The following is a 12,829-nucleotide window of genomic DNA, read 5'->3' on the forward strand; positions in this document are numbered from 1 at the left end:
TATTGTATTAATGTCATCTGAATAATGCAATAATTATTAAATTGCGTCATCATTACGTCATATCTGTCCGATAAAGTTTTCTTTTGCTTTTTTTCTTTAATAATTTGAAATAATCGTTTGAAGTATGGTTAATTCAAGAAGAAGATGACAATAATGATAATAATTATTATTGCTATTATTGTTATCACTACTGTAATTATATTATTACTATTATTATTATCAAATTTTCAGTAAATATTCTTATTGACATTAATAATTACTGTTGACACTAATATTGCTAACTTCATCATTTTTCATTTCATTTTGAATCATTCAAACTCGCCTAGGATAGATGATAGCATATATGATCATTCTTGTCAGTGTTATCAATGTTATCATTATCCTGTACTGTATACATCATAATCACTATCACATATACATTGCTGCCATTATCACTACTGTGAATATATTATCACTACTATGAATTTCAATGTAATCTTCATTAAATTATATTTGTATTATGTTATCAGTCATCTTCTGGTCAATGAAATAACTGTTTATCATTCATTTTTAGTTCAAATTCCATCTTTTTTCTTTTATCACTTCTTTATAATATCTTACGGAAAATTTTTTTCTTTTATTCGATTTTCTAAAATAATAGAATATTATTCTAAAATAAGAAATAGTTCTAATTTTATTAATCAATCAGCACTGATTTCAACTAGAAACTCAACAATAAATGAAAACGAATGAATTAAGAAAGGATTTTATTATTTCCATTAAAATTTGATTTTTTTTTTTAATATATACATTTTTATTTTTTATTAGTAAAAGCAAAACATTATCAATGATTGGACCATTTTTTTTTTTCTTTTTTTTTTTTTTAGTAAAAAATTAAATCAATGAATGCTTTTAGAGAAAATAATTGCATAAAAATAAATAATTATAAAACTGATATTACATTCTTCCATAAAGTTCGATGGCATAATTGTGTAATATAATTTATTACCAATAGAAAACAAATTTCAGTGATTTATTGAAAATACCAGCTTATGTAAATTATCACTTTTCATATGAATGATACGAAATATTCCAGAATTATTCTAAAATAATCTTTTATCATTCATCAAATTATATAAACAGAAAGTTGAAGAAATTATTTGCAAAAAAAAAAAACGGTGAAAAAGTTTTTTTTTTTCTGATTAAAATATAATACTAAAAAATTTTTATTATCAATCAATTTATTCCTCTTCTTTCTTCTCTTTTTTTTGTTCATTTTTACAACAGTTCTTTTTTTTTTTTTTTTTTTTTTTTTTAATTTAAAACACTAAATTAAATTAGAATTTTAGGAAAAAAAAAAAAAAAGTTTAAAATTAGGAATAATATTTGTACATTAATTTATTTTAAATTTCATCGAAATGATTGCATTGATGTTATTTTAGTACGAAATATTTGAGAATGTGTACGCATATGAGTGTGAAGATTTGATGCTCGATTGAATGCTTTCTCACATATCGAACAAATATAAGGTTTTACCTGAAATTGAAAATTTTTAAAATTTTATGAAAAGCTTATAAAAATTTCTTAAGTTTATAAAATTATTAAAATATGCAATTGTTATTTGTTATGATAATGCATATACAATAAGCGTATATAATACACTGAGATTTTTACATTTATGCAATTAAATCACAAAATATAATCGTTGCAATTTTTTTTTTTTTTTTTTGCTTAATTTAATCATTTGTTCTTTTTTTTTTGTCATTCTTTTAAGTAATACAGTAAATATGAAAGGAAATAAATAACTCTAATAGTTTACCGTTGTATGGGTAAGACGATGACGGGTTAAATTGCCCGGCTGTCGAAATGCCCGACCACAATGATCACAATTGAATGGTTTCTCACCAGTATGAATCCTCTGTTAAACAAAAATAAACAAATATTAAATAAATTTTTTGCAGAAAAAAAAAAGCTTTTTTTGTTTTTTTTTTTGCAAGTAAAATTAATGATTGAGAAATATCAAAGATAATTGCAATGTTATGATAATATATGCATTATTTATTTGAATAATTCAATTAGCAAATTATTTAAAAAAACATTTTTTAAAATTTAACGAAATTTCTTACACCATGAATGAAATTTCGTCTAAACCCTATTGTAATATTGGTAGCAAAATTGGCAAAAAAAAAAAAACTAAACTAAATCTTGGAAAAATTAATTTCTATATTTAATAACAAATAAATATGAGAGATTTAAATTTAAACTATCATTTTCTAATGCAATCAAAAAATTTAACAATTTCATCAAAGGAAGTTTGAAATGAATGAAACAAATTATATATATATATATATATATATATATAATATATATGAAGCAATGAAATCAATAAAATTTTTATTTGACTGATTTTCTTTTTTTTTTTCTTTTTTTTTTTGGTTAAATTTTATTTTCTCACATCTTAAACTATACTGAAGAAGATGTGAAATATTAGAGATTACTGCTAAAGGTAAAGGGACAAATTAGGGACATTAACTCTATAAGATTTAAAAGTAAAAAAGGATGATGAATGGATTATATTGCTTTAGCATAAACCTATTTTTGCATAATTTATAAAATTATCGAAATTTTTGCTTAGCCATGCAACGAAAAGTATTATTGTTTGGTGATGAACAGGATGAGAAAGCATATTTCAAACTGATCCTTATTGTTACGAGAAATTTCCTTTAGCATTTCATCGTTTTTATTTTCTTCTCTTTCTCAATCATTTATTATTTATCAAACTTCATTAACATTTTAAATCTTTTCCTCTTGCATATATCATAGGATGAAAGATATCGTATCCATTTCATCTTCAATACTTTCTAGAAAAGAAAAAGAAAAAAAAAAATTTTTTTTTATGTCACCTTATGTGTCACCAATGTATTACTTCGGCTAAATGTTTTATCACAAATATCACATCGATATTTTTTAACAGTTGATTGATTTTGATTAGCCATTATTCGAAAACGTTGTTGCTGATGACATATACTTGCTAAAATTTTTATTTATTACATTTTATCATTTTCATTTGAAAATTTTTAATAAATTCACAAAATTTTTCTTTCTTTTTTATTGCTTCTAAAACAAGAAAAGAAAAATTCTTTTTTTCTCATTTTAAATCAAAATTTACATAAGTAAATTGTGTATTATCGAAAAAAAAAAAAAAGAAAAAATGACCATTATTCAATTATTTTCCAATTTATAATAATTTACTTCTATTTTAATTTCACATATGTTATAATTCTAAAACTTTATATTCTTTATATTTTACAAAAAAGTTAAAAGAATAAAGCGAATACTTAAAAATAAAAATTTCTTTTGTTCATTAAATGCAATTTTATTATCAAATTTATAAAAAAAAAAAGACAAAAATACTTTGATTTGATGAAATTTGCTGGTTGATTGCTACTGATGAAGTAAATGATGATAATGGTGATGATGCTGATGTTGATGATGATGGTGATGATGATGATGATAATTGCTGTACTGCAGCTTGTTGCATTTGCATAAGTTGATAACGAGTAATCATTAATTGTGATAAGCATGATATACTGTATGGTGATAAAGTCTGCAATTACAAAATTTTAAAAGAATATCCTAGAAAAATTAAAATTATACATGATATTTTGTGTAAGGAATGTTTTCCTTGCAATGTCATTTTGTAATAACAAAACCGGAACAGATTAAAATATATTCAAGCACTGTATTCTAGGCATTATTAAAAAGTCATCATGAAATTATATTAGGTATTAATTAGCCAGTTAGAAATTCAATTAATAAATGAATCATAATTTATTTGGTTTATCTGTTTGAAAATTGTCCTATAATTACAAATTGATCATAAGTTCGTGATAATTTTGCTTAAAGATAAATTTTAAACTCTAATAAAAAATAATTTATTCAATATAATTAAATAATCAATTGTTAAAGTGTGCATGTAATAAAAAATAATTTAACAAAAATAACAAAAAAAAAAAAATCTTTAAATCAAATAATGAAGAAACAAATTTTTTAATAATTTAATTAATCAGGTTACAAATTGATAAAAACAGATGTAGCTAAATGCATGAATTTTTAAACTGAAGCAAATAATTTAAAATAAATAAAAATGAAAAATTAAAAAGTATTAGTGCTATTTATGTCGAATTCCATTGTTTTTTATTATTTGATTAGATATTTTTTTTTTTTTGGACTATTCATAATACTGTCATTTATTTGAAAAACTACCTGTAACTGTGTTGGTGCTGGCATTCTATACAAAAAACATTGCGATGATTCATTTTGTGAGAAATTTTGTAATTGATTTCGAATTATTGGCATCGGTAGCGCTCTTTTCCAAGGTATTCCACTTACCTTTGACATCAAATTTTGCTGTCGCTCTCGCTCTTCTGAGCATTCTGGCATATCTCGGTCCAATTTCCTATAATTCACAAATTCACATTACTTTGTTAAATTAGAATTTATTTTGCTATATTAAATTCAAATATTTGTTACTCTACTAAATTCATAATTAATAATGAAAATAGAAAAAAGAAGAACAAAAAATCTGGTTAAAATGGAAATAAATTTTTGAGATCAAAAAAAAAAAAATGACATTTAGAATTTAATAATATAGATTATCAACAATAGATTCAATAAAGAAATAATTAAATTAAAACAGATTATTAGGTTATTTTTTAGTACAGAGTGCTTAGATTTTTCCTTTATTTCTATTCTGATATATTATAATCAGTTTAATTTTTCAAATTATTTATAATTTTATTTCAAACATAAAAATTCTTTTATTTCCTCATGTCAATTGCTTTTTTTTTAACAATTCAAAAAAAAAAAGAATGTGGAAATATTTGAATTTAAAAAATTCTTTAATAATGTCAACATAATATTTTAGAAGAAAATAAGATCAACATTTTAAAAAAAAAAAAAAAAAAAAATGAAATTTGTCAACTCTTTTGAAAAGAAAAGATTGAAAATTTTATTAATAATAATAAAAAGAAATAACCGTAATGTTTCACATTCTTTATTAATTATTTCCACAGGTTTGACAGTATTACAATTAATTGTTTTCATATCATTTGTGTCACATTCGTCAAGTAATGATGCTATCAAGTATGTTTTCCTTTTTGGCATTATTCTTTTCTTATTCAATCTGAAAAATTTTTTCTTATCAGAAATTATATCATTAAATATAATTTTCTTTCTTTTTTTTTTTATATCTGTCAAAATTTTCAATTAACTTTTTGCATCGTTAATTTTATATTTGATTGAAAATTGATTATCCTAAAAAAATTGTGAAAATCAAAAAAATGAAATTTTTTTTTATATGAACAAATAGTTTGTAATTTTCAACAAATAATCTTCAAAGCAATCGATAATTTTTAAAAGTAAGAACAAATATTTATTTTTAACACAGTTTTTTTTTTTCTTTTTTCTTTTTATTTTCTTTCTTTTCTTTTCTTTTCTTTTTTTTTTTTTTTGAGATGAAAAATTATTTTAACATATTTTTTTCTTATGCTATCAATCATAGTCCTAAAAGTATAATACTGAAATTGCGAGCCAAACTTTCGGATATTATCCGGAAAGAGTAGTATTAGGATTGATAGTCAAAGTATTACAATATTATCCAGAAATGATACTACTATAGCTAAAAACAGAACTACTGGAATATTATCCGGAAATGTTACTACTATAGATGATGACGATGAAACTATTGAAATATTATCCGGAAATGATAGCATTTGTACTGAAAACTAAATTATCCGATAAACAAAAAAAATGAAAATAAATGGCTTAGGAATAAATGGTTGAGAATTATAAGAATATAACTTACATAATAGTTAATTCTATTTCGTCTTGTATGTACAAGTAAAATTATATGAGACGTTTCGGAATTACGGTAAAAGTATGAAAATGAAAAAGGAGAAGAATGATAGGATGAGAAGAGGAAAGGCGGGGAAAAACAGAAAAATAGATTAGAGGTAAAAAATAAAAATAAAATGATGAATAGTTATATGAGAGAATGTTAAAGGTCAATAGTAGGAGTAGTAGTAGTAGCAATTGTCGCATTAAGGGAAGCGCAATATGTCAGAGAGAAATCTCTTTTAGTAAGAGAAAATGGGAGAGGCATCATTCTCTTTGTAACTAACTCTCTCTCTGTCAATCATTTAGCTAAATCTACCGTAATCTTCTTATTTTAATTCCTTTTTTTTTTTTTTTTTTTTCATTTTAAATTATAAATACAATTCTTCACAATAAATTCATACTATTAATTTACTATTAAATTAATTTATTATAATTATCAAATAATGGAATGGAAATGATAAAGTATAAAAAAAAAGTAAATGGTTATTATATTGTTTATTTATTTTACTGATAAAATGATATGCAATTAAATATTGATCCAATTTTAAATAAATATATTAAAAAAAAAAAAAAAAAAAAAAAAAAACGCAACAAAATCGAAGTATAATTTTGGATTATCAGAAAAAAAAATACTGTATGAATCAGTTTCTATTTAGCAGTAATACTTGAATAATTAATTCCAATGATGTCATTTTATTTGCCATAAAATACATTGTTATTAAAAATATTTTGAAACGATAAAATGAAATTATTTATTGATTAATTCGATTTATATTAACTAATTTCGTTTCCTTTATTCTATTTTAAAAGAAATAAAAATATCGTTTTAATAAGATTTAAAAATTCGCCTTTTTTTGTACAACAAATAAAATAAGGAAAATACATTAAGCACTGAGACAAAATTTTCAGCTGTTCCCAGAAATTTATTCAGTTCAGTTGAGCTTTTATTTCAGAAAAATTTATTTTAATTTCAATTTAACTTCAAAACTAAATATATCAGTTTTTTTTTTCAATTTAAAGTCTAGCATGAAGTGTAAAATTATTTTAAATTTAAAATCAAACATGAAATGTAAAATTTACAAATTGCGAAAAAAAACCTAGTTTTTAAGTTCAGAATTAATATTTACTCTTCTTTTAATTTTAATTAAATAACTATTATTTTTTGTTTTACCAATAATTTTTCGTCTTCATTTTTTTACCAAATAATAATGAAATTAAAATGCAATTTGTAAATAATTTCTCGCTGCTTTTTGGCACAATTCTTTGTTTTCATTTTATTATATAAATTAATAATTAATTTCCATTATTGTAATTTACCATGCTCAGTTTTTCATTTTCAACATGAATGCAGTTGAATGGAATTTGCATTTGCATGCATTTGCAGTAACTTTCAAATTTTCTATATCTTTTATTTGGTTAATTTAATAAATTAAAAATTATCACTCAAATTTATGCTTAAATTATATAAATGTTATCATCAAATGATATTGCAAAATGATAAATTGAATAGAATTAAACGAAATAAACAAATATTATATTAATTGTCATCTCAATTACACAATTATATTTTTTAGCAACTTGACAACTTATCTGATAATCTAATCCATTTTTCAATGTTCTGTAAACAAATCCATCAGATGATGATGCAATAATATATCAGTAATGCCATCATCTTACATATACCAAATCAAAAATTTCAATTCATTCTGTCATCTGACATTTGTCAACAATGACAGCAATATCTTGCAGATATTATTTTATAATAATTCAATTAAAACTTTATCAATGTGCGAGTTTTTAATTAAAATTAGAAAAATCACAACATTTTTCATCTTTTTTAAAACTTCGTTTATTACGATTGTAAAAGAAAAAGTATATGGCAAACAATTCAATTAATATTTTTAAATGATTACAAAATAGAATTAATTTTTATTTATGAATGTACTATTACATCTCACTGCAATAATTTATTGTTTAAAATTAAATTAAAAAGAAATAAAACTAAATAATAATAAAATTTCATAGAATACGAATTTAAATTATATTATTTAAGTAATATTAAATAATTTTGATATATTTTGATTTTCGTTAATTTCTAGTTCTATCATTTTTTTTTTCTTTCGCAGTATTAAAATCTTAATACTTTTAAAATATTATCAAAATATAGCAACACTTTCTTCTGCATTCATTTTTTTTTTCGAAGCAAATAAATAATTTTGTTTTTTTTTTTTTTCACAAAATAAAATAAAATGAGGAAAATGTTAAAGTTATAAATTAAAATTATTTCATAAATTACAACTAATTACTACTATTTCATTGAATTGAATTGAATTGTTGATAATTTTATCAATTATTTTATAAAACATTTGCATCTTATTTTATTTTAATTAAATTGCAAAAATTAAAAATAAAATTGATTAGTAATAAAATTAAAGCATGAAAGTTAGTTATTCATAGTAAAAAGATTAACAAGATGATCAATAAATGGTATCTTTAACAAAGATTTTGCTGATCGATGTTTTAGAGCTAAGTGAAATGAATCCTTGAGAATGCGCAATTAGCTTTTAGCACATTTAGAAGCTATTGGTACACTCTTAAAAACTGTCACTGTTTTAAGGATGAATGTGAATGACACTTGGGGACAATCAGTTATTCTCACATACATATGCTGCATTTTTCCTTTTTCCTTTTTCCTTTTTTTTTTTAACTATCTTCTCATTAATTCAATTATTTATTCATTATATCATTGCTTGCAATATAAATATAATTCTTTAAAAAGTTAAAATTTTTATCTTTTTTATTTTTAAATAAGTAAATTTTTATCTTTAAAATTGTTAAAATTTACTCATTTATTTTATGTAAATAATACTATTAAATAATTTGTATCATCAATTTATTCCTTCGAGAAATTTAACCTTGGTTAACCATCATTAAAAAATGATAATCTGATGCATAATTACAAAAGTTATAAATTTAATAACTAGGAATACTTGAAAGAATAATGCATTTTCTAGTTTCAGATAAATGAATTCTCTGTTAAATGTTAAGAGAACATGTCAAAATATTAATTAATTGTTTAATTTATTTGCTTAGAATGTTGCACAGTTTGATTTTGAATTTAACATTTTTATGAAATTTCTCTCTTTTTTCAAATTTTCAAAAAAGAAAGACGAAAATTAAGTAAATTAATAAAATAAAAATAAATGTATGCAAAAAATTTGTGCTATTTCATTCGTTACAAAATTTGAAAAAAAAAAAAAAAAATCAACTGTTATCACTGTAGTGATAATTTATTATTTTTGTAGTCATAATAATTTATCATTATCATGATCTGCACTATGTTCATATATTCACTATCGTCAGAATAATCATCATCACATACTTGGAATATTCATTTGTAATCATTGGATTAATTAATTAACATTTGACCTCAACATTTCTGCTCATCCTATTTTCTGATGATGATTCTTATACAAATTGCGCCACTTTATAAGTACATTTAAGCCGGAATAAGTATCTGATATTTGTATATCGGTTACAATAATCCGTTAATGCTAACATATCATTATGCTTCTGTTTTTTAAAGTGCATATATCTAATTATAAAAATTTATGACATGTTAATTAATTACAAAGCATTTATTAATTATGCATAGAATTATTTTTGTATTGGGATAAAAGATGAACAAAAAAAATTAGCAAAATAAATTAATGGCAAATGTCAAATAACATTTTAGAAGAGAATATTTGATAAAGCTTAATGAATAAGTTTAGTCTATTTCAGTAATATTTAATGATGAAAATCATTATTTCAGATAATTATATATAATCATAGAATTCTGCTTACTATGCTTGATTTTCTTTTTTTTTTTGTTAAAAAAATTGGTTTTTTTTTTCTAATTAATTATTGCTGTTGCTATTATCATCCTTATAAAAATTAAAAATAAAACATATGTGAATAGTTAAAAAGTTTTGATTAACCTCTATGAAAACAAATCAAATTATATCTAAATTATAATATATCATGAAAATTTCCTAAAAACATATCAATGATTCAAATTTTCAATTATTTAATATTTTAAATATTTGTCAAGGATGATGATCAGTCATTACACATTTATATATAACATTGTTAATACAAATGCTTTTAATTGATATTTTTATTTAAATATAGTATATTTGATAAAAATAAAAGCAATATATTTTATATTTCTTTAATTAAAAATAATATATATACATTTATTTAATTAGAAATAGTATATTAAAAAGTATTATGAAAAAATTATTTTAAATATTTACAATATTTTATAATCAAAAGAATAAATATGAAAAAATGAACAAAATTTTGGATAAGAAAAAAAAAAAAAAAGAAGGAAATGATTACTTCATACTTTATTACTTAAATAATTAAATGAGGAAAATCAAACATTGTAGAATTATTGATGCGGAAAGTGAATATAGATAATAACCTAAGTGAAGAAAGAAGTATCAAGTGTAAACGAATACACCACCTGCTGTTAAATTTGCCACATCAGTGAATTCATCATCAAAATCATCAATTGACAATTGACAGTTTACATGATTTTCTCTCTCTCTCTCTCTCTCTCTCTCATATCATTTTATATGATACTTGTTGTGATACGTATGATACGTACGTTACGCAATTACTGTTAATCTATACGATAATACTGGAATTAAAAAGAGAGAGAGAGAGGGAGAAGCAGAAGAAAAAAAGTGTCAAATAGTGTCAAATCAAATAGTTATTTAAATATGTATTGCTAAATTATATATATTTAATTAATAAAATTAATAATAAAGTCATTTCTTATATTTAATAAAAGTATTAAAACAATGTGCAAAAAATTTTTTTTTAAAAAAATTTTTTTTTTTACAATAGCAAAAATTTGATGAAAAAAAGTTTTTTTTTTTTGCATATTAAAAAAAAATTTTTGAAAGCTACGTTTTTGCTAATTTCGTGCTTTTATTAGAATTTAAAGATATTAAATATATGAAATGAATTGATTATACTAGAAAATATAACAGTTTTGTGCAGTTTACAAACTTTTTTTTTTTAAAAAAACAAAAATAGTTTATGTTTAGCTTTTTATATAAGTAAAAATCTAATATTTTATTTGAGTTAAAATTTAATATTTTACAAGAAAAAAAAAAAAAAAGGGAACTATTACGATTTGTTATTTTAATATAAAACATCATTTTAGATAAAGCGCATCTTGACATTTTAATATTGCATATTCTTAGCAATTTTTGAAATGATATTATCAGAAAGATAGGATATTCATCACGCTATATGATTATTATTCATTATAATATATTTTTATCGAAGCGCTAAAATGACTTTTTGTTTTTAAAAAAAATTTTTTAATAACAACTGCTGAACATGTAAAAGTACCACTAATATACATTCACATTTCATTGACTTAATAAATAATTAATCATTCAATCATCTCAAGATATCTCCTGATCTCCTGACCAGAGATACGCAATTTTGAAAAGGTTTTAACACGCACATCTATTTTTCGTCTTTCCCTAAAGTGATGACGATTGATAAGCTAATACAGAAAGCCTAGCAATATATGGCTAATTTTGATTACCTTCATCAATCCATTTTGCCTATTTTACGAAAATGTATACAGCATGAAAGAAATTAATTTAAAAAGGGACAAACATACATGTATATGTATATATAAGTAATTTTGTTCAATAGATGAAACATTATAAAGAAGCAAAAAATGCACAATGCAATATTTTTTGTAGATTATAAATTATCATAAAATGATAGCGAAAAAATTAAATATAACGTATTATTTTAATGTTATGAAATTTATGAGTTAACTTATTCAAATTGATAACAGTTTGATTGGGTTTTTTTTTCTCTTAAAATTGTAATCAAATATTTTACTTTTTTTTTTTTTTTTGTTTATCTTTGTTTTAAATCCACACATGAAAAAGTTGCCTTAGATGTTTTACAGTATTGAAAGGTATTCTTGGAGACTTCTCTCAACAATTAATTATTGATACAAATGAAGGGCACTTTACTCATTTGAACAGATTATTCGAGACTACTCTCGAATATATCATTCTGCATATTCCAGTGGTTAGCATCATCATAAAATAATTATTTTACTGAAATTCATCTAAAATTTTCAAGTGAAACACAATTGAAATTTTTGTCCATTTAAATTGATTAAATTATTTGTTACGTTTTGTAATAAATTCAATTCAGCAGTGTACATTTAAAATTTTTGAAAAATATTTGATAAATCATATAAATTGTAAACTTTCTTACCAGGCAAGCATAATTAATAGTATGTTCTAGAAAATTGATGGAAAAAAGAAAATTCATTTTATTTCGAAAACTGTAAAAAAGCGGAAATTTAAAGAAAAATAAATGAAAAATTTTTGGAAAAAAACTACTGGGAATAATCAATAAAATCAGATTTAAATCAAACTGAATATAATTTTGTTTTAAATGTGAACCTTAAAACGAAAAATTAAAAAATTAGAAGAAAGTTAGGACGGAAAAAAAATGAAAAAAGCAGAATTTAACATTAAAATTTTAACTTTTATATATATAAAAAGTATGCATAACACTCCATCACATTTCAGCACCGATTAGTAACTATGCCGAATTATGGGATAGAACGTTTTCTCAATGAAATATCAATTTGAAAGCATTTCCCATTGTTACAATAAATGCATTTAAAACAATTCTTTCAAGACTGTGAACAGTTTTCCGGATAACATTTTCTCCTTTATAATGCAACATATTTCTGAATCACAAATGAACTGAACATCTAATTTTCATGGTCTGTAGCATAGAACTCATATGCAACATTTGAAATTTTCAAGTCTTTCTTCAATTGATGGCAGAGGTAGAAGTATTTCTTTAAAGAGGGTTAGGTTTCACAACAGTTTCGATAAAGATAGGCTAT

The 12,829-nt window shown here is 21.8% G+C and overlaps 1 protein-coding gene across 1 annotated transcript; it reads right to left on the minus strand.

The window, feature by feature from the left end:
• Nucleotides 1–1,389: 1,389 nt before the first annotated feature.
• Bma-mnm-2 (Zinc finger, C2H2 type family protein) lies at nt 1,390–5,145 on the minus strand (the record flags this gene model as incomplete). The annotated part of the gene is made up of 6 exons (XM_043075781.1): nt 1,390–1,515; nt 1,799–1,897; nt 2,883–3,010; nt 3,394–3,586; nt 4,246–4,438; nt 5,018–5,145. 6 exons carry the CDS (start codon nt 5,143–5,145, stop codon nt 1,390–1,392), a joined length of 867 nt encoding a protein of 288 aa, XP_042931715.1.
• Between the last annotated feature and the right edge of the window lie 7,684 nt (nt 5,146–12,829).

The sequence above is a fragment of the Brugia malayi genome (genome assembly GCF_000002995.4).
Source record: "Brugia malayi strain FR3 genome assembly, contig: Bm_v4_ChrX_scaffold_001, whole genome shotgun sequence".
NCBI classification, from domain to species: domain Eukaryota; kingdom Metazoa; phylum Nematoda; class Chromadorea; order Rhabditida; family Onchocercidae; genus Brugia; species Brugia malayi.